Source organism: Amia ocellicauda, chromosome 14 (genome assembly GCF_036373705.1).
Source record: "Amia ocellicauda isolate fAmiCal2 chromosome 14, fAmiCal2.hap1, whole genome shotgun sequence".
NCBI classification, from domain to species: Eukaryota; Metazoa; Chordata; class Actinopteri; order Amiiformes; family Amiidae; genus Amia; species Amia ocellicauda.
Window position 1 is genome coordinate 30,041,883 of NC_089863.1, and position 23,645 is coordinate 30,065,527.

The following is a 23,645-nucleotide window of genomic DNA, read 5'->3' on the forward strand; positions in this document are numbered from 1 at the left end:
ACATAACAAGCAACAGTGCATTTACAGTTGAAGACAAATGCACAAACAGCTGTAATAGGCCTATAGTTTTGGGCCTATAGCTTTTGTCTGTATTATATATATTTTTCCCTTTTCTTTCTTTAACTGAAAAAACGGCTATTTCTTGTATTAAAGTATTGCGGAACACCACAATATAAACGACAGCAGCTGACATATACTGTATAGCATATAAAAGATACGCATGCATTGGTACAAAGGGAAATGTATAATTTGCAATCAGATATGCAATACCAATGCAGAACACTTGAAGTATTTGTTATTTTCTTATTATTGACTTGATTTGAGATGCGTGTGAAAGGGTTCAGAACGGATTATGCCAGAGAACGGCTCCAAATCGTGTGTGGACTGGAACCCCTGCTCTACACAAAGTGTCGCCTCACAAAAAAAGACCCGACACTGTTTAGGACCCTGAACAATGCACTCCAACAGCAGCGCCTCACCAATCAGCGACGGGCCGGGGGGCGTGACTCTACCCTTCCAGCTGGGAAAACCCCGCCCCTTTCGTCTCTCCCCGTCCAATGGGGAGAACCCGAACACACGGAAAGCCCGAGTTCCGAGAAGGCCCCACCCGCTCCTTATATGGCAGTTCTGCCCAAATAAGGCAGGCCGCGAGCGTGCGGGGATGGTGAGTGTCACTGTCTCGAGCGCCTCGGAGCGCGAGCTGACAGTCGAGGAGAGCAGCCCACGCGCGTCCCGGAAAGTTGCGACCCCCGTCTGAAGCGCCGTGTCCCCCCCGACCCTCAGGACCTGGACGTCTCTATCCCTCTCTCTTTCAGCGGAGGGCAAGTTAAGCGCCCACCCCCCCCGCCCAGCAGAAGCCGCCTGCTCTGCTCTGGCATGTGACTCGGCGCCTCGGACAGGCTGGGCACTTTTCGTGGGAGCTGCTCGGTGTGGAGGAGAAGTGGCTCAGTCGCCCTCACTGGACGCGTCTGTTTTCTTAAAGGACGCGAAGTAAGCCGTAGACTGCGCAGTTTGGTGAACCGGACTCCTCCTTTTCGTGACTTTCCTTCGGGAAAATGAATGAAAGCAGAGCGGTTGGCCATTTTTCACTGTGAGGAGGTGAACTATGAAGGGAATGTGCAAACTTGCGCACTGACAGCTGTGTGACGCGGCTGTGTCGACCGCGGTGTTGCCGAGCGCTGGCAGTCCAAGTTGTGCGGGATGTGCCGGGGCTTGTAGGTGGGATTCTTGCGTGTAGGTAAGCTGGATATTGATTGATCATTGCCCTTTTACTGTCTGCCTGGAATCGACATTATAATATCCCTAATAAAAGTGATCGCCTCAGCAATAGACATCCCCATCCGAGCTCCGCTGGAACGCAGCGCGATTCCCGGCATTCTGATTGCGCGAAACATCAGAACGGATCCCCATCAGCTGCCTGCGTGTGTGTCCCGTTTAAAACAAAGTGCGGCAGGATAGCATGGCAATGGTATTAAATCAGTGGCAAGAGAACATCTCGGCGGATCCCGGCTCCCAGCTCCAGGTGTGCAGCCAGGAGCCCGGGGGGACTCCCATCCAGACGCCGGGCACCCCTTCTGGGTCCACTCCGGGCAACGATGGGGACAAGATCCCCAACGTGGACTGTATGGTGTGCGGGGACAAGTCCAGCGGCAAGCACTACGGCCAGTTTACCTGCGAGGGGTGCAAGAGCTTCTTCAAGCGCTCGGTGAGGCGGAATCTGAGCTACACCTGCCGAGGGAACCGCGACTGTCCCATAGACCAGCACCATCGGAACCAGTGCCAGTACTGCCGCCTCAAGAAGTGCCTCAAAGTGGGCATGAGGAGAGAGGGTGAGTCGGGGATGTGGGATGCGGGAGCGTGGATGTAAGTCGGTAGAAAGGCACGATGCATCACGCATGCACTGCACTGCTGGATCCGAGCAGTTAAAATGGTCATTAAAGCAGCGGCAGCATGTGTTTAAATGAAACGGGGAGCGGACCCGATGCACAAATAGTGACATTGCCTTTTGATCCCAGTGGGATTTTGATCGCGATTGCTTCATCACGGACACGGGTCCGGACTGGCTGCTCCCGTTTGCACAGGCGCTGCCAGGGCGCATATTCACCCCGACTCTGGACACAATCCGCGCAAGATGAAAACTTGCATTACACACCGTGGGCAATTCGGGTTAGGGCCTGTTATAGGACGATCATGACTTTTAGCGTTTCTTTCTTTCTTCTTCATCCATGCCCAGAAGCGCAGGAATAGCAGTGGTCTAATTGCATCCCCCCCCCAACACCGATGGATGCATTCAATTCATGAGAGCTTTGTGTGTTTCGCCGAGGCGCCTTTTGTGTTGCTATTAATGATGCAGTTTGGTCCTCGACACCCCCGGCTCGCCACGAAAAGAGCGCGCAGCTTCTGCTGTATTGTGCTTGATTAAGGACGGGTCAATTAGTGTAAGAGAGGGACAATGCCAACGTGTATGTAGAACACACTGCTTAGCCTTTAATCACCCCTTTAATTACACACATTTACCAAGGGAATATAGTTAGATATTTAGATAGATACCTATATGGATGTATTGGCATAGTGTGTGTGTGAACTTTTAATATTTGTCCATTTCCAGTATTTAATTGTAATTATGACATTTGAAGTGCACCCTATTGTTGCAGTGACTCTTTAGTTTTCAGATTCAAGTAAATAATAATAAAGACAAATCTTTAGTGGTTGTACTTGTGAACAAACGTCGACGCCACAATTCGCTGGTAATGCCAACAAACTGCAAACAACATCAGCATTGTTAACATCGGTATTAATTTGCGGCGCACTGTTTATAAACATAAGTAGATATCATATAAACAGGTCAGCGTTCAGTATACAGAAAATGCATCGTTTATTTCTGGAAAAAAGAAAATAAAAAATAATTTAAAAATACATAGCCATAGCAATGGACAGGACTCGCTGTATTGTATGGGAATGTTATAAGTAACTAAGTAAGTAAGGTCACTGGTAAGTAAATAGGCACGCAAGTAGTTAATCATTTAAAAACAAAACACAAATGAGTGAACGAGGGACCGGCTGGGAAACTGACTTCCAGGAATAACAATATTTTTTCCCCATACATGTAACTGAGCAATTTTTCTATTTGTTAATAAGAGACGGCCTAGATGTGTGGGGTCACATATGCATTTGTGTAAAATAATACGGCCCACTTGCTTTTCTCTTAAAATAAACTGGAAAACGGATTGGATTGTTGAAAATCTCCTTCCACCGCCTGTGTTAACGAAGACCTGTATCTAACGCTTTTTATCCCAAGCCTTAGTCAGTCCTAGCCTATAGAAACGGCCTCGCCTGGATGTTTCCGTTCTTGCTCCATAATTCCCGTTAAGCCTGTGCTCATTCATTCGCTAGTATGTTGTCGCTTTTGCATCACAGGCATGGTTCATTTATAGCCTTTCGCAGAAATGGAGCACATTTGTACATAATCTAATTGTTTTTAAGCTTGTGTATATGCAAAGCACTGCAGGGCGAATTGGTTCGGTCATGCTTTTTATGACTGATTAAGCCCCAGTTGAATGTCTGACGCATGATATGTTAGTGACCTTTCAACTAAATCAAACATGTTTCAAACCCGGGAAGTAAATTAGATTATTGCTTATAAGGGCATATGTTCAGCAAAAAAAACAAAAACAAAAAAACAACTGAAAAAAACATACGTTGGACACTTTTATGTGTCGTTTTTCGTGCTTGAGTGAAGCCATCATCTTCTCCACGGATTTCCAGTTGCGTTTTGTTTTTTCTAGCAAGGCAAGAAAGCAAGACGTTATTTTTGCAATCTAACAAAACCAAAAAGATCAAGTCAATTTAAATGACCACACATTACAATATTGTTAAATATTGTCCTACAAAGGCAGGGAATATACTAATGTCTTTGAAAGGACAAACCCACATGTCCCATATAAACTGATAAACGAATTGAGAAACGTAGCCTATGTTTTGTTTCTTTGTTTATCCGTTTTTTTAATTGCTTTGGTACGTTACTTACATTTTAAAGGAAATATTTGATTTGCACGTACTCCTTAGCCATGTAATCAAGTGTCCAGTCCCATCAAAACAACATAATACTTACCAAAACTGTTACTATAGAATTTGTTTGCAAGACATTTCACTAACGTTACAGCTCAAAAAACACATTTTCAATTTTAAAATAAATAACATTAACACTTAGAAACACCATTAGGCTATATTAAGCTTTATTTTTTACTTTAATGCAACCTAATACAGTAAACGGGCATATGAAATAACAGTATATTGGTTTTGCATTCGTTCTAGTTTAAATGAATAAATAAATACGGCATACATTTATTCTGTGATTTTTTCTCCCAATCTCCATACACATATTTTATTTATAAAGCAGACTGGATTTATTCGGTCGTAGTTGGTTGCATTTGATGTTTCACAGCTGTGTTCAAGCTGCAACCAGAGTACTTTTTTTGGTGTCAGTGTGTCTGATAATTCCCACAATAAATAAAGTAAATTAGGCATACATAAATAGGTTATGTATCTATAACACCTCTTGTTTCTTATTTAAAGTTTCATAAGAAAACGAAAACCAAAATATGGCAGTAATTTACAGAAACGTCTTGATGGTCTTGAACTACAGTTTCACAAACGGCCTTGAAAAAGAGCAACCCAAACAATGTAATTGAGTTATTAAGCACCAATATTAGTTCCTTTTCATCGCTTCCAATAAGGGTCTCACTTTAGAGTCAACTCCCATGAAGCGAGAGAAAAGTCTGCAAAATACTGTTTAAAAGCTCCCAACCGTCTATCCGCACAAGACTTAATGCATAAGTAATGCTCCTTTTGAAATATGCAACGGGTCACTGACGAGAAACATCATGGATAAAATAGCAGGCTGGATTACTGGGTGACTGTGTGTTATTTAAAACGCGCTCCGCCTTATGCTGTTCGCCAAAGAAGTGTTAAAAGCCAAGTGTGCTATAACTAGGCCTAGTTCAATGTGCGTCTTCTGTCATTATTGGGCTAATTGGCCATTTAAAATAACCACAACAACAGTGGCTTAAATGAAGTCGATTTGGTTTCTGTAGTGAAAAGTATACCCCTTTAAAATAAATAAACCGAAATCGAATAGGGTTGCAGAATTGGGTTTGAAGGGAGTATCATTTACATGAGGTTTCGCATTTAAACAAATGTTAGGTTATTAAGTCGCACATAATCCGTTACAAAAAAGGAAAAAATAAACAACTATGCAACGAAAAATGATGTGATGGATTCGCGGTGTGATCTAAAACAGTGCATCGATTGTGTTGCACGTCAAGCTCCCGTCAAGATCGCCTCTCCTCGTACCACACCGGGACGCATCTCTTTATATATTAGTGCACTTTAGCCAGAACCACGCTGAAATAAACCCATTTATGGATTAGCAACGGTGTGCCTTTGATCGCCTTCACAGAAGACTGCATTCATCAATCATTAGCTCCAGTGATAAGCGTGAAACACCTTATTTTCACCACCAAGGGTTAAACTCGGAGCTAATCTCGATTGGGCTTTGGAGAAGAAAGGTTGCGTGCAATCTTTTAGTCAAGGCATGTGCGGATTCCAGACTGCAACCCAGAGATCTACAACCAGTCTAACCCCCAAGACACTTATGAAACCAAAAGAGCGCATTGACTTCTAATATTGTTTCAGACACCAGATTTTCACTTTAAAAAGCAACAATTGCAAGTCAGTAAGCTGATGAAATCTACCTGGTAGTTTATAGCTTTGTCACCAGAAATCTGTAGTCATTGATGTAACACAAGAAATGAGCTAGTTTCAACTGCAGCCAATTTAAACCAAGTTCAGTTCAACTGTTTACTAAGGTTCTTGTTTTTTTTTGGGGGGGGGGGGGCAGAAGGTCCTTTAACTGTATTGTTTGCGCTACTTACATTCAGTTAATTGCAACACAACTATTCAAACCAACGCACAACAGCACTGCAGCGTTTTAGCCTCCAGAAGGTCAGGGGCAAGTCAATCAAGCATGGGAGACCAGAGCAAATACAAACTTTGACCCTAGCCACAAATTACACATTTGTTCCCTATCGCGATTTTATTTTCAAAGCAGTAGACGGTGGCTTCTGCCAATAAAATAAACCACGACTATGAGCAAGCTTGTAATTTGCAATTCACCAGTCGGGCAAGGTTTTGATGTGACACATTTACGTCTAAATGGGTTGCATGTAGTTTTGTAATGAAAGGTAAATTGGATGCAGAATGTAAATAACTATTTTAAGGTCAAATAAATGAATAGCAACTGTGATTAGGCTTTTAAAGTGTATCAGCTCTGAAGTTAGTTCGTTTTCTGTTTATGTCTGTATTGTCTACTGTCTAACTGAAATGGAAAATCACACTAATTGACTTTATTATTATTATTATTATTATTATTATTATTATTGTTATTATTATTATTATTATTATTATTATTATTATTATTATTATTATTATTATTATTATTATTATTTTACCTTTTACAAAATCAAGCCAGTGGATCTCAACCCTGGCTCCGCGGATCCAAAGTCCTGCTGGGTTTTGTTGCGTACGAGCTCTCTGAAATTATAATTAGCTTAATTTGATTTTTCAAACGGTTTAGCTTCCAACAATTGCAAAATGTCATCATCTTTTGTTAAATTTAACCTGAAATCTGCAACCGTTACCTTAAAATTATGAATTTGCTCAGATTAGGAACATTATTAGTTCAATTAACTAATTGAGAGCTACAGCAGGACATTGGGACTAGGGTTGAGAAACGCTGATCGAAACTTTAGTGGGGATTTGCTCTATAACAAACCTCTCCCCCCTAGTCTTGATTCATACTCTCACTCATAGACACACAACCCTGCGTCCCATCCCCCTGCGAAGCAGTGTCTATTGAAGTCGACATTGATTGATAAATCCACCACACAGACTATATCTTTCCAGCACCTGGCATTATTTAGCTGTGTGTCACATCTCATCTACTCCCAACTAACTTTTCATTCATTACAGTACTTTGGCACGTGCTAATGGCATTGCATTTCCAAGTGGCTTTGACCCACTCTTGCCTCGTACAGATCTGCTCGGATCTCTGCAGCCGCTCTAAAAGTGTCTAACTAATAAGCTTACAGTTCTTCTCTGATCCAGGTCACTTAAAAGCATTGGAAACATGAAAGGCTGCAGAACAGGAATCGTATCTCGCTGCTCTTTACATTGCACAGATAATGTGAGCCTCTTTTCTAGATTTTAACCATGCTGAATCCCTGTATTAAACGCCGTTTCTTGCTCGCTGATGTTTAAGACATACCATTTCCCCCACGGTACTCCTTCACACGCCTTCTCGCAGCTCATAAAGTGCACAATATTGTCTAATTCAATCAAAGCTTAAGCTTTTACTTGGCTTCCTCCAAGTATTATTTATCCAGTGATGAGATCGGAATTGGCATCCTCTCTAGGACCGACGTTTTTCCCAGTGTCTTGTGAAAACAATGATTTTACATGTGTTGGCTGTTATAGTGTTCCGTTTCAACGGTTTCTGTTTGGGAATAAGATCAATTTCCAAATCGCCCGCAAACACACACAATGTCATACACTTTCCATGCTCAGACCACAACACATGACTGCCTTTATCTGTGAAAATGCACTGGTCGAACATAACATATTTAGATTACAATTTAGAGGCATATGATTTTGATTGTTTTGTCCTCAATGCATTCATACATTGTGAACTTGGCCCTTGCTTTGGACAGCCCGTGTTCAATGCTCTTGGCTCATTTTGTGTAGTTATTGATTTGGTTGTCGTTTCTCTCCAGTTCACTACATTCTTTCCAAACAAAAGGGATCATTCAGTCAAGCCAAACGAGACAAGCATTGAAAAAAAAGCCCACAGGCATGTGCAAGAATGTGAGTTAACGATAGTAGCCGCGCCCCTGAGTCTTAAAACTTTACACAGACCTTCAACTGACCAAAGTGACAGGTATAGACACACCTATTTGTGTGTGTGGAGAGATACTATATTGTGGCGCGGACATACCACAGTTGTCAAACTTCGACACAGCTGTCAAAAGCTTGAATGGATGCATGTTGCTTCGTTGTTGGTGCATTATCAATAAAGCTTTATATAAAAAAGCGCAGTCTTTCGCGCGACTACACGTCATTGACACTTCCATTCCAGAACGCCAGCACGCGCGGACCCGGCCCGCTGTGAAATGTAGGTCATTGCAAACAAAACGGGAATAATGAACCGGATTGAGCTCGGCACCGACCACGACTGCAGGCGCGATGTTCATACATACAGAGCGCGTCTTTATGAGGGCAAGGGGGGCTTTTGTTGATGTCAGATGTTAATCTTGTTTGCACGACCAGGCTATCAAAGACAATATAACTCACGTTGGGGCAGCCGAGCCCAGTCTTTGGCAAATGCAACTGCGTCACCCGTCTTTCGCCTGTCTAGACGATGCGAAATGGACGTTTATATAATAATACAAATAATTAATAATAATTATCAGTTTAGAGTCTTAACGTGTGCATTGCATTAAAGCGATTGCCACGATTAGACGTTATTTTCTCCGTAAAACCTGGATTATCGACACTTGGATAGAGGATTTCTGTAAATGAAAGGAAGAGATGTGTGTTTGTGTTACGCGCAAACACTGAACAGACTGGAGGGGTTGGGTAGAAGAATGTCGTGTTCTTCAGTCATTCAACCAGAAGAGATTGAACATATTAACCAAAACGAAGAGGCAGAGTCGGTGGATATTAATAAAGGCATTGGGGCTAATGCGCACGCAGGGCTTTTCCTGAGAAGCGCGTCACGGACACGCTATGTGAGCGTAGGATCTTTTCACTCACTGTGGCGCTGCAATGTCCATTTAGACAAGCAGGACATCAAATAGACTTAAAGAAACAACGTTGATTTAGGTTTTTAGGACTTTATCCTGTCACAATTGACAGTTAAATTAGCAAACAGTTTTTGCCTTTTGTTTTATAATGACTACAGCAATAAGCACTACTATAAACACTATTATTACTCGATTGTAGATCAGTCAAGCACTCCCCTATGCCTTGAAATATACATCCGCAGTGGGTTACATCCGTAGCTAAGCCAGCTTGGCATTACTCACCACAAATGGAGTTGGTCTACTAACCTTTTCTTTAAACTCTTGGAGTGGATCACCTTCTTAGGAACATGCTGACTGAATGAACGTGTTGCTCACAGCTGCTGACAGACCCCTGCGAACATTAACACTGTTTTATTTTACAGCTGTTCTATATACAATCCTCTGTCATTATAGCACCCAGGCAGGAACAGGCATTTACTGGCAGTAAGCATTGTTTTCCATGCTATGCGCCAGTGGGGATGTTCAGAGACTTCCAGGTCTGTCTGTAGCCCACCCAAGCCCACCTTGACTCCAAATCACCTGAAGAAACAGGGACGTCCCACTGAAGTCAATAATGACTTGACTTGACAATAGCCAACTTGTCAACCCTGCCCAAGATGGTTGCTGTGTCCCACCATTTTATACCAGAACTAGGGGCGGCAGTTTTGTGATGAGGAAGGCTGCCTGGGTTTACAGTAGCTGATTTGTTTTGAATCGTTTATAAACTCGCCCCCATCCCTGGGGCACACACGTGCTCCACAACTCCTCCCATCCTGCACTGCCACCACCTCCCTGCTCCGGCCCTGTAGGGATGCTGTAATTGCACTGATCTTTTGAACTCCCGCCGCAACCTTTTCGTATCTGTCAGTTCGGCTAATATCTCCTATTAGAGGGACTTAGGCCGGGCTGCTGGCAGAAGACAGAAAGCATATTGTGGAGCTCAGTGGAGTTTAATCAGCTGTCCCTCCCATCTTTCACTGATTGCGTTACTTCACTTGGGTAATGCTTTGAAATGTTTCTTGTGTAAACTGTAAATTGGCCTGGATAAGGGCATCTGCTAAGAAATAAATAACAATAATCTCCTCTCTCTCTGTCTCGCTCTCTCCCCTTCCCCTCCCACATACACTTTCTCTCTCTATCCCTCTCCCTCACACACACACATGCTTTCTTCCCCTACACATACTTTATCTGTCTCTCCCCCCATGCTCTCTCTCTCTCTCTCCCCCCCTCCCCCCACTTTCTCCCTCTCTCTGTCTCTTCCCCCCCCCTCCCCCCACTCTCTCTCTTTCTCTCTCTGTGCATTGTCTCCGGCCAAACCGCATTGTTCTTGGACAATTTAACGAAGTGAAGAATTAAGTTAAGTTCGAACAGAGGTTTTCTGTCCCTACCGACATGCTTTGGAATCCATTCACTTTCGTTAGTGTCTCCAGACTGACCCAGAGGAAGTGTGGGCGGGACAGAAATCAGGGTCTCGGAATGCTTTGGTGTGTCCGAGCTCAGTGTCTCCCAACCCTGTTCCCGAAGTGTCCTCATGTCCTCTGGTTTCCCATCCCACCTAAGTTCTTCATCATTCTAGGCTAATCAAGCTTTTTTGAATTAAAACTCAATTCAGCTCTAAATAAGATTTGGTTTTAGAAAATGCCATTCTTCCTGTACCAAATGCCGGGTTTCAGAACTCCCCATCATTTAAGTGAGTTGTTTCATTGACCTGGCACCTAGAATTGATTTGATTGAATTATTATGCTTATTATAGGACTGTTTGATACTGTATAATTACCATGTCATTTCATAATGGAACTGCGCCTGAGACAGCTGGTTGGACGTGACATTCCACAAATAGACCAATGAAAAAGCTGCATTGACGTTAAAATGCACCCAATCAGAACAGGGCTGGTGAACCCTGGTCCCAGAGAGGCACCTGGTTTTCTGGTTTTCGTTGTATCCATTAACAACTCATCTGATTCAGTTGTTGGTCTTCAGCTGGTCTTCTGATTGATGGTTTAGAGAGACCTATTAAACCTGCAGGATTTTGGCTGTCTGGGTACAGGGTTGGACACCCCGGCTCTATGCAATGAAACTCCTATGAATCAGTCTCTATATTTGGTTTGGAGCATCATGGGTACAGTGTGTGGTATTTGTAACAGGCTGCAGAGGCCAGTGTGAAAACTGAACCCCCGTTACAAACATCTGCCGTCCAAAGTAGCATGACAGTGTTCAACACAGAATACAGGGTGGCTGTTAATGCTGGGTAACGCATGTGATACACAGACACTCAGCTCTCAGTCACACAGGTGTATTTTCGTCTATTACCTTGAAGCTGATATCTCCCCATTTAGGTGCCGGTGGTGGTTGGCTATGAAGGATATAGATGGACAGTGAACATTTGTCTTTCAGCTTAAAGGTGGCAGGGGCATGATCTGGAAAATCCGGGAAAGGTTGACAGTGTCATCTTAGGCTATTTTATCAAGAAGGGTTAACCAGTGGAATGTAACTGGTCTGTTTCAGTTTTGAAAAGTCTTGTGTGACGCAAGGTCCCGATCCCAAGGTGGTCCTAGGGAAGCACATCCTTTCTCATTTTTATGGGCAGACTTTTGACCTGTAGTACATCAGAACACATTATAGTCATAAGCTTGTAACAATGTACATGGGCCGATATAAGCATAGGAATTGGATACACTGTGCACAAGTGACAAAGATCTAATGATGCACCCTTGAGTAAGCTACTGTACTCAGATTGCTCCAGTGAAACACCCCGCCTGCCTAAAAGGAGATCCGCGGAAGTCGCTTTGGCTAAAAGCCCCAGCCCAATAAAATAATAATAATGATGTGCAAAGATACAATGTGGCACAGCAGAGGCCTGCCAATGCAGTAAAGTGAGAATAACAGTAAGGAGAAATGTACGATCATTGTATCTAGGGAGTGTGCAGTGGAGTGAACTATCTGGAGCGCACCGAGGGAGCGTGCTGACACGACACAGCCGCAAGAGCTGGAGAGCATGGAGAAGGGGAAACGAAATGACAGGTAAAACCAGATGATGTTAACCTCTCCTGCACAGAAAACGCCGCTCGGATTGAGCCAGGGCGCCGCAGGGCTGACAGATCATGTTCTGTCGCGGTGGGTTGCTGCCGTGTCGGGTTTTTCCTGGCGTGGGAGAAAATAGGCCGCTCTGTATTCGCGGGACCTGCATGCCTTGGCCCAGCACTGGATTGAAGGCTTGCGCGGTGCAATGAACTGTGATCGGCAGCTGCCAAGCCTGCAGTAGCTGGAAGGGCAAGGCTGTGAGAGAGGACACGCACACCACTGCGATGGGCGCCGCAGCCTGGTTAACTCTCAGTGGAATATCCCCCAGAAATGTGTGGGCCAATGTTACTTAAAATGTGCTCCATTTCTATTCCCAGATAAAATCCAGATATCACTTCAGAAAGGAAAAAATGACATCTAGATATCTTCTCAAACCTGTATTACGTTCTAGATGGGTATTTACTAAAATACATCCAGTCCAGAATTTGAACTATTCGAGGCTGGAATTTCTGCTCTGGTGTTTTGTGTTTCATTAAGTGACCAGAAAGCTGGTTTCGCAGTGTCAGGTTTGCCTGCCCCCGTGCCAAAGGTTTCCCCCTTAGAAAACCGTGAAGCTTGCATATAAACTGTCCGAGATACAAACTGAATACATTTGGGTATGGAGCAGTGTGGGCTCTGTTTTTGCGTGACTGTGGGATTGAATTTGATAGCACCATGATCTTCAACTTGATCTCCATTCGCTCCTCTGTACGCACAGCCATGTCAGTACAGTGCATCACCAATGTTGGGAGGTTGTCATAGTTATTTAGCAGATTAGTGCTGGTCTTCCTTACCTGCAATTGCATCAGCGTAGTCGTAAGATTAGTGCTGGTGTGTGGAAACAGCCTTAGGGGTTTTCCCCTTGGGAACTAAAATTGATTTGCGGTGTACTAGAGTCTGCACCCCGAGCGAGCCAAGTATTCCTAACATCTACTACTACTCCCCGAATAAGGTGAGATCTTGTTTTGAGCAGCCACTTAATGTCACCTGCATTCATCACCCTCCTCTCTGCCTCTCAAGATCTGAAAAGACAGAACTCAAGCTTCTGCCAAGCTCTTAACTGTTACAGTGAAAAATATCTCGATTATTTAAGCGTTAAGTGTTACAGAAAAATGCTATATCAGATTCCAGACAAGTAAGACACTTGTTTGCGCTGTGGCACTCGCTGGGTGGTGAGGGGGGGTGGTGGGATGACTTGGTAGAGCACATTTCAGAGGAAGTGTGTTTGTGTCTGTGGATGTGTGTTTTTCACTGTATGTGTTGTTATCCATCCAGTGATTGGACTTCACGAACCTTGAAAATATTCATCTGATGAGCATCAACAAGTGTAACCCAGTGATTTCCCTTTACTGGCAGGTGCACACACAATAGCTACCTAATACCTAATGCCTAAGACCCTTTCTTGCAGCTGTCCCTCAGGACTGGGAAGTCACCCTCCCAGTCAGCACAAATTCACACAGAAAACAACAGCTCTTCTACACCAACTGCCAGCCAGCCATTGATGGGTCGACAGTAGGTTCCAGTACCTGGCCACATAAATATGTCATGTTAACCACAGACTGAACTTCTGAAGTTTGCAAAAGTTCCGTTAGTTCTGGGGGATTGTCCGACTGTGCAGATGGTGTTTTTGTGTGAAAGGGCTGTGGTATAGTATGACTTGACCCATGTGAGGTGATTGAGACTGTAAAATGGAAGACCAGCTGTGAGAGTCTGAGTCAAATGAGTCGGCACTTTGTGGGAAGGAAGAGAGAGGGGAGAAGAATCCTGCGCCTGCTGTCGCTCTTTCTCTCTCTCTGTCAGCCGTTCCTTGTTATCTCCAAGCCATTGACTATTTAACGAATTGTAAGTCTATTACAAAACAACTTAATTGAAATTAACTTTTCAAGTGGCGTCAGTAGATAGCATGGCCAACCATGTGTTAGCACCCCAAAAACAAGGATCGGGGGCCCAATAGTGCAGCTGTGCCTGATACACCTGATTGGATGTGACATTCCAGAAATGGACCAATGGAAATGTTCAAATAATGTTACAGCTCACCAATCAGAGCAGGGCTAGGATATTCTTCTCAGTGCCCTGGTCCATTCATTGATAGATATACCCAGGCCTGGTCCTGGTCATTTGGAAACACAACTGATTTACAAAGACATGACAAAAATGCTATTGTGATGAGTTAAGCAAATGGTTAACTTCAGTAATTGTATAGGTAATTGGCAACAAACAGCAGAATATCTTACAGCCCCCCAGATCCAAACGTCCCTTCAGTTGACAAGTGAGTGTGCGTGCTTCATGCAACTGTATCCAACGCGTCTCCAGTCTTTGGAAACTTTAGATACTGGAGTTTCGGGCAGCGTTGTAACACTAACCAGATCAGGGTGCTGTCCGGGACCACGGTTAGACTCCCCTACTCTAACCAGTCAGCATTGTTAATGTGATCGGGTAGGACTGAGCCGAGGTGACTGCATGACGTCGGCTTCGGATACACAATCCCGAACAGAATCCGGGACGGTCTTTTTTATGCATGACTGAGGAATTCCATTAAGAAAGTCCTTTTGTTTTTCTGCTCCATGTTGTCATGCAAAACAGCTGATCTTTAATATTGATTACGAAGTTGCTCTCAGCCATTTAATGGATCTGTTTAATGGAAGAGATTGGCAGATTCTGTGGGCTCCAACCCTAAATTGTTTCACGTGCTCTGGGAGCTATGGAGATCATGTACACATTTGTTGTTAGTCCTGTGGCATCATAGCGAGCAGGATGGAAGAGTGTTCCTGTTTGGAGAACTAAGAGAAATCTGAGAACTAAGAGTTTTTTGGGGTTTAGGAAACTGTGTTATGTGCAGTTGTTCACACGCAGGTTAGTGAGGCTCAAAATGACTAAAAATGACCAGACTCTCAAAAGTGAATGACCTGTAGGTTCCTCTGTTTCTTTTCACCCTAGATATTTAAAAAAAAACAATCCCAGAGCATTGGGATTTCGTGGGAAAACATCCTGTCTTTTCAGCTCCAGTGTCAATCGTCCATGTCAGTGCTATGTTGGAGTTATTGTGATTAATAGCTCTTATGTGGGAGTTTTTATTTTTTATTTACCAAAATTGCAAACCCTGCTAGAACAGGTCGATCTTTGAGAGACTGAAAGGAAGGTTATTGTGTCTAAACTACATTGATAAATAGCAGGTAAAGGTTCTGAGTATTTAGCAAAACATCTATTTTCTATATTTTCCCAAAATCGTATTAATATTATTACCATATCCCATTAGCAGATATTTACTAACTGTATGTAAATTTTTTCTATTTTTAAACACTTTACCGTGTACTTACAATCTATTAATTGTTCACACACACAAAATCACCCCCCGTTCTTAGCGCATCCACATCTGACTAGTCCTCCTCTGATTTTGATGAACTTGAAGGACCCCCTTGATTTATTTAGTCTTGTTCCAACTGGGGAAAAATATAATAAACAGGCCAACTTCTTTTTCCAAATGGGCTGGCACTCAGATCCTGCGAGAATGGACTTCTTCCCCCATCTAACCAATTTGCAGCAGTGAGTGAGAGAAGTGAGAGGTTGCACTCTGTTAATAGATGGTGGTAGTCATTATTCATGATGCCTCCCTGATAGAAAGTGTGTCATAAAAACTGTATACCCTCTTAACTTTTTTGAGGGAGACTTTTTACTTTGCAAAATCTATTTCCACCTCACGCACTTTTCGAACCAATTCCCTCGTGTATGATGTGTTCTATTCCACCCCAGAAAATATCCTACCCTGGTCATTCAAAAGCTCTCAGTCCAGTCAGTTATAAACACTGGGAACACATGTTAGTTACTTGTTGAATGAAGGGAAAACCGGTCCTTTGGGGCCATAGGGGCATTTCAGTGATTGTTCCACTTCATCTGATCGTCAAAGAAGGCAAAACAGGTGCTGAAAAATGTTAGACACCTTAGGCATTGACTAACATAAGCATTCGTTACACCTTTCCCTCTAACTGGCATGTAGTCTAAGCCTTTGTGCAACAGGGAGAGATGTAATGCTTGTAAACACACTGAACTTCCTCCTTCCTCTTCTCTCCCTCCACAGCTGTCCAGCGCGGCCGCATGTCCAGCTCCCAGTCGAGCCCGGGCCAGTACCTGAGCAACGGAGGCGACCCCTACAATGGCCAACCCTACCTGACTGGCTTCATCTCGCTGCTCCTGCGGGCTGAGCCCTACCCCACCTCTCGCTACGGTGCCCAATGCATGCAGTCCAACAACCTGATGGGCATCGAGAACATCTGTGAACTGGCGGCCCGCCTGCTGTTCAGCGCCGTGGAGTGGGCCAAGAACATCCCCTTCTTCCCCGACCTGCAGCTGATCGACCAGGTGAGAGAGCAGGGACGAGAGAGAGTGTGTTTGACCGGCTCATTGAGGTTTTTATATCCGACCAGTGCAACCTGGCAGCACTTCCTTCCAAAAGCATTAGCTCTCTGGAGAATGACAGCAGGTATGCTTTAAAGCAGCCGTGATTTAGAGAGACCTGTAAAACCGGCCAGATTGTGGCTCCACAGGAACTGGATGGCCTCCCCCTCAGGTTCAACCCAGTCAGGGGGGATAGGTCTAATGGCAGCATGGAGTCCAGCAAACAATGTGTCATTTTGAAGAGGGTGTAGTCAGTGAGAAGGACCTGAAATACACTTTGCCCTGTGTCTCCAAATAGTTAGACCTACTTAAGTGCTGATAGTGTATGTGCGAAGGGTGCATCTGAAACAATTCTCGAGACCCGACTCTCGCTTTTGCTGGAAGTGGGAGAGAATGTGGCCACATGAACTTTAATATGCGATTTCCCTGTTCATCTCTCTCTCCCCTTGTCAGTCTGTCTCTTTTTCTTGGCATCTTTCATTTTTTCTGTTTCCCACTGGTTCTTTTTTCTTTTGCCCACTTTTCTTTCCCCCCCAATCTCTCTCACTCATTCTGTCTCTCACTTTTTCCCATTTGCTCCCTTTGTGCTCAGTTCCTTCTCTCTCTCTCTCTTTCTGTATGCAAATTAGAGTCATGCCTACATGCGTATCCCAGCATGCACTGCACCAGGCCCCGAAGTGCAAACACGACGCTCAGTTGTGAGTCTTTGTCTTTACTCCTCGTCTGGCAGGTGTCTCTGCTGCGGATGTCGTGGAGTGAGCTGTTCGTTCTGAACGCCGCCCAGTGCTCCATGCCCTTGCACGTGGCACCCCTGCTGGCGGCCGCCGGCCTGCACGCCTCGCCTATGTCCGCCGAGCGCGTGGTGGCCTTCATGGACCACATCCGGGTCTTCCAGGAACAGGTGGAGAAGCTCAAGGCCCTGCAGGTGGACACCGCCGAGTACTCCTGCCTCAAAGCCATCGTGCTCTTCACCTCAGGTCAGTCCTCGGCCGGGAGTTTGAATGGGATGGGGAACGATGCAGGTCGGGGTAGAGACCTTTCTAATTCACCTTTTAGGCTCTTAATTTGAAAATATTCTTAACTGAACCCATGTGACCTCTCTCCCAGGTCTACTGCAGTTGATGGATTAAAGAGTGAGATCTTCAAACCTGCTGGATGTGAGAACACTAGTATACAATGGGAAACGTGCCTTAGAAACCCTGGGAATCATGGGAAATCATGGGATGCCAGTGGTCCAGTGTAGTACAGCACAGTGATCCTCCCTCCAGTCATTTTCTGCCTGCAATTTATTTTCATGTTGTTGTTTTTCAATCTGACCTGCCCAATCACCAATCGCTCCCTCAGCTCCCCTAATTAATGTTCACTGCTGTCAGTTTGCACTAATCTGGCTTTGGTTTGGGTCTCTCTGTGGTTTTGCACTTGTTTTCCCCTGTGTGCTTTGCTTTGCCACTGAGTGCATGGATTGCTGCACTATATCTCTGGATGATTGAGTGTGATTTCACTGTGCTTTCCTATGCTTCTCTGGGACTCACAATGGGGTCCTACAGGAAACTTTTTATAGGGGTCGTCTCAAAGCTTTGACTGCTGGTGGGAGGGCACACAAACACACACACAAATGTGCACTGCCCAGTAATCCCCTTTTCCCCCACCAGTTTTGCGGTGAGGCCACCCAACCCTCAGAAGTGCTCTGACAAATACACACTGCCCCCTAGAGGGTCACAATGGGATACTACACAGTCCAGATTGGATCCAGCACTGTGGACCCTAAGGCTCAACCTATGCTACTGAGTAGATGAGTTTAACCACTGGGAAGGCTAGACATGAACCGTATATGTTTGCCAATTGCCAATCTGCTTTCAACAGAACACTACATCTCCATTCATCTGCGCTCAGTCCCTTCCCACAGTACTTCGTGTGGAGTTCATTCCCCTTTACCTCCGTTTCTTTCTCCACATACGTTATGTTTGCCACCCTTGCCACCTAGTCGGGCAACTCTCGCTCCCCCTCTCAACGCTCTGTTGTCCGTTTGCGCAGACGTTTTCAAAACTGCAATCTGGAAGGATTGACCGAAATCTGGAATCATTAGACAGCCACCGTGCCCCTTTGTTCAAATCCACCAGGAATTATCCTGAACCGATAATTCGTTGACACGACCGGAAATAAGCCAGTGACCTACATAAACAAACACTGCTACCCTGCGGTTCGCTGGGACCGTGCTAGCGTCTCCTTTCTCTGTGCATCCTTGCAATCGGGCCGAGGAGGTGTTTTTGTGCAGTCGTACTTTCTCCTTCCCTTTCTTTCTTCCTTTCTTTTTTTTATCCCGATTCTTCTCTCGCTGTGTTTTCCTTTCTCTTCTGGTTCCACTTGTCAGAAACACTTTGCTTCTACCTGCTTAGGCTGCCACTTTTTTTGTGTGTGTGCGTGTGTGTGTGCGCTTTTTCTTCAAGCTGCCATGCATTATTGAAGCCCCCTACACACACAGACACACACACACACGCTGGCACACACACACAGAGACACACGCTCTCTCTCTCTCTCTCTCACACACACACACTCTCTCTCTCTCACACACACACACAGACACGCACACACACAGAGACACACACACACGCACACACACACAGTCTCCTTCCCTTGTGATGTCTGAATTATACATGCTTAGCAATATCTACCAACCCCTGTAAGCCTTTGCCCTGACCTACATAACCTCTACAGCCTGAGGGGGGGCAGCTTGCTGTTTTTTTTTTTTTTCCTCTTTGCGTTTTCGCTTCAGCGCCCCATTCTGTCCCCATTGAAACGAGCTGGCGTGAGCTAACAGGGTCAGACAGACACGTCCCCCCTGCCCCCCCGTCCCACACCGTCACACTCTGTCACACTCTCCTCACCCGTCACAATCAGACTCCTATTTTTACTACTACTGCTATTAATAATAAACAAATCACAATTGAATCACAGGAGCCCTTTATGATAATGTATAAACAAACTCTTACAGTATATCACATTATTTTGACATGCGAATCCCCATCTGTACGGCTGGGTTTGGACTGGAGCATTCTGGGTAAAGTGCCTTGCTCAAGGGTACAGCAGCACCTGGGACTGACGACCCTGGTAAAAAAAACAGCAAAACAGAGACACTCACGCAAGGTCTAACGAGATCCTGTGTATCTGGTGACTAAACACCGGTGAGGGACATTAGTGGGACCCCCACCTGCTGTTCCTACACTACCAATAATGAAATAAAACATCAGCAAGATTCAATGTGACTGATGACTCTCTCTCCCCCCTCCTCCCTCACTCTCTCTCACTCTCTCTCTCTCTCTCTCTATACCCTTCTCCCTGCCACCTCTCCCCCCCCCCCCCCACGCAGACGCCATGGGCCTGTCGGACGCGGCGCACGTGGAGAGCGTGCAGGAGAAGTCGCAGTGTGCCTTGGAGGAGTATGTGCGCAACCAGTACCCCGGGCAGCCCAACCGCTTTGGCCGTCTGCTGCTGCGCCTGCCCTCCCTGCGCATCGTCTCCTCGCCCGTCATCGAGCAGCTGTTCTTCGTGCGCCTGGTGGGCAAGACCCCCATCGAGACCCTGCTCAGGGACATGCTGCTGTCGGGCTCCAGCTACAACTGGCCCTACATGCCCGTGCAGAGGGACCGGGGCCTCTCCTTGCACTACAACGAGGGCGGGCCTTAACACCCCCCACAGTCTCAATCTCTCTCCATCCCTCTCATCCCCAAGCACCCCCACCAGCACTGCCACCCCCCGCCCCCACACCTCCAGGACACACTGATGCTACTGCCAACGCATGTACTCTCTCCACCCCTGAGGAGTGGAAGGCCCACTGACTACAGGATCTGCTGGGGGTTGGTGTGGGGGGCATTTTCAGCACTGAAGGGACTTGGTTTGTTCCCAAAATGAAATCTGGGGACCCAGGGAGAAACAAGGCAAGGGACAGCAACGTTGGCGGAGCAGCTGCAGTGGGAACGGTGGAGCGTGCAGAGGGGGACCATGAGAAAACCGGTACACTACTGTAACGCAAACAAGATGGACGTCCCTCCAAACAAACCAAACAAACAAAAGAAAAGTTGTTTGTTGCATCGTGTTACAAAACTCTCCAGATTGGCTCAAGTGGGTCCCTGATGAAAAATACCAGCTGTTTTTTGTGCATTTTTAGTTTTTTTGTGGTGGCGACAGCACAAAGAAAGAGCGTGAGAGAGAGAGAGAGAGATAGAGGAGGGGGGGAAACTGGACTGGAAACGTTTGTATTGTTTCCAGGAAAAAGAGGAACAAAAAAGAAAAGAAAATCTGTTGCCCTCGTTAACGGTGCCCTGGATCTGATGGAAGATTATCTCATTATGGTTGCGTAGACCCAGATAACTGAATCAGGTTCAGCTCGTGTGAACCGGCGACCTGGCAAGAGAGGGTATCATTTCGGTCAATATCTGGCATTGATCGGAATACAAACCACGACAGAAAAGGAAACTATTCGGCGTAAGCAGGATCACGGGGAGGCCTGATTGAACCCTTGCCCTCTCTTTGCTGGGACACTCGTAGGTCCACTTGTAAGCCGCCTTGGACGATGGCATCTGCCAAATAATGAGCAGTACATACACTAGCCAATCAAAGTGACTGACACACAGAATTGGCCAAATATCTGACAGTAGTTGGGAATTCACTTTAAAAACGGGACTTTCTTTTGTTTTTGTTCTGCAGCCTGTTTTGTAAGGCCTGCACTACTGTGGTTTATATGTATTTTGATGCTCTTTCCTTTGTTCCTTTCCTGCAATAAGAGACCGCGAAAGCAGTTTTGATCGTTTGAAATCGTGTCTGGCGCTGCAAGAAAATAAAGACGTGCATTGGACATGAAGTTCAAAGCCATTGGAACAAACACAAGAGGCAAAACATACCATTGAGACTCCACTGTACTTCGATTACACTGGTTATTCTGATTTTTAATGACCCCCCCTTTTTGGTTGAAAAACGACTGGAGTAAATGAAATACATTGTCGTGTGCAGATGCTGTTAAAACTGCTCCTTACACTTTGACCTGGAGTTGATCTTGTTCTTATTGCAGCCAAGCTCCCAGAAAACAAAAATGATCCAATCAAGGGCCTAATTAGCCTAGATGTTCTTTAGCCACTGATGGAAATCATCTATTAAAGCTGATAGATTTTGCACTCTCCTGGTCTAAGGTTGGGGTAACCTACTAGGCAAACTGACTCCCCACACTACTACACAGAACAAGAGCAAAACAAAGACACTGAATACTCAGACTGACAAGTATTTGTTAAGTCAGACTCATCATTTTGTATCTGGCAACTTGAACTAGTCGCCTTTAAAACTGTCATCTAGTCAACTCGCTATACAAGTTCTAGATGTTGGCATCTGTCTTCCAGTAGTGAGGCACGTCTTGCTTCTGTGGCACTTGACACTACACTCATTCCAGAACCTGTAGAAAGACAGGAGTGATTTGCTAAAGGTGACCCCTGTGGTAAACTTGTATAAAAAAACGAATACAACTGATGTAAAAGGGACTTGTTTAACTACGTGGATTGTGGTCTGGTTGGGAAAAAAAAGACACGGTTGAGTTCACATTCCCCTGACAATTGGGCACCATTCTAAGTCAAAGGCTCGTGCAAGCTACTGTGCGGGGAAACAGTGAAAGCTTTACTGCTGCACAACCAATAAAATGAAAGAGCTTTGTGGGGTGATATCAGTTATGGTGTGCACTGAGTCACACAAGCGTCCTTGAACACACAAACACTTCTTGGGTTTTCCATTAAGCCGACTTGTCACACTTCTGCCCTTACGTGTGAAAATGGAAGATTTTCAACACTGTATTCACTCATGCAAGTTTTATTCCACCTCACTGGGGCGGGACAGAGTGAGAGTAATGTCACAGGTACGCTGGCCGGCTGTGTCAACTTTGTTTCGGTTCTAATCCCCCCCACAAATTGGGTTCTCTACTGTTTTGGTTTTTTATCTTCCTTCAAAATCTTCTTCCTAATCCTTCGGCCTTTTCATTTTGATTGTTTTTGCTTTGTTTTGTTGTTGTGCATTTAAAAAAAACAAAAAAACTTTCGCCTTCTAGAAAGAAAGAAAAAAACACTTGGGTAAGACAAAGGAAGGATTTGGCCCTTCAGACTTTCTTTTTTATCATGATTGTTTTCTTGTTTTTTTTTCTGCCTTTTGGTGTGTTTTAACTGTATATACATATGCATATATAAATGGATGAGTGAATGGACGGGTGAATAAATAAGTATGAGTTTGTAAAGGCTGTGCCTGGTGTGTTATATAATAAGTGTATTTTGTGTTGGACAAAGGCAGGTGGATAGACAGGGGATGACAAGGAAAATGATATTAGTTCTTGCGCATTGGTGCCTGCCAAATTGAAAGCCTCTTATGAAGTTATTCTTAAACAATATATTAAGAGTCTTCCATCACGGTCATGCAAAGTTACAAGGTTTCCAACTCCATTTCCCAATTACATAATTGAACCAATCTGTGACTGAATTTAGTGGAGATTAAGGTGATCTTTAGCCCCACGATCGAAAACCCGATACCCTGGAGCTCTCCGGGACCCAGGCTGGAGACCTCGACTGTTGGCGCTCAAATCGAAGATATATCCTTTTTGATAGAACAAGTCCCAATCAATGCATCGCATATATCTGATCAACGATCTGCGCAATTGACAGTATCAGTTCATTCTCAGCCTTGGAAATCATATATCATTTCCCACATGCTTTATGATCTGCTGATTTTCGAAATGAACCAATTATTAGTATTATTCTTTATTATATCATGCTAATAATACTGCTTCTAGTAAATACGGCAATGATGCACCTGCTTACTTAACTGGCGCACAATGCAGCTACACCGCTAACACCGGCTCCAGCAGAAGCGGTACTCACTGAGAGGCACATCTGCTGCGCATTATCAAAGCACCATTTCTCCTATCTTTCATGGGACCGATTGTCCGTGTTGGCGGCTGGAGCAGTGGGGGGGTGAGGAGAGAAGGGCAGGACGGCCGGCCGGGGCACTTCATTTGGCCCCGGCCGGCCCTGATTTATACGTGTACCGAGAGGCTGAGCGATCAGACATGCACTTGATCCCGCACACTGAGCGCCGGCCGCAGTCGCCGCGTCTCCCGGGGGGCTGCCGGGGTTCAAATCAATAGTGGAGCCGTCAAATTGAATTGAGGTCGAGCCCTTGGTCCTAAAAACGCCACATTTAGCATTTCTCCAAGGAAAAGGGACATCTGAAGCAGACCCTTTCAATAGTGCATACCCCCCATGCGACCTGCTC

At 45.0% G+C, this 23,645-nt stretch overlaps 1 protein-coding gene across 1 annotated transcript; it reads left to right on the forward strand.

Annotated features, from left to right (window-relative positions):
* Positions 1-459: 459 nt before the first annotated feature.
* Positions 460-22,614, forward strand: nr2f5 (nuclear receptor subfamily 2, group F, member 5). Its single transcript, XM_066721599.1, has 4 exons — positions 460-1,829; positions 16,033-16,313; positions 17,080-17,326; positions 19,717-22,614. Exons 1-4 carry the CDS (start codon positions 1,460-1,462, stop codon positions 20,031-20,033), a joined length of 1,215 nt encoding a protein of 404 aa, XP_066577696.1. The 5' UTR covers positions 460-1,459; the 3' UTR covers positions 20,034-22,614.
* Positions 22,615-23,645: the final 1,031 nt, after the last annotated feature.

Coding starts and splice junctions, on each gene's coding strand:
- nr2f5 (XM_066721599.1), top strand. CDS start 1,460: ATGGCAATGGTATTAAATCAGTGGCAAGAGAACATCTCGGCGGATCCC. Junction 1,830..16,032: donor AGTGGGCATGAGGAGAGAGG/GTGAGTCGGGGA, acceptor CTCCCTCCACAG/CTGTCCAGCGCGGCCGCATG. Junction 16,314..17,079: donor ACCTGCAGCTGATCGACCAG/GTGAGAGAGCAG, acceptor CTCGTCTGGCAG/GTGTCTCTGCTGCGGATGTC.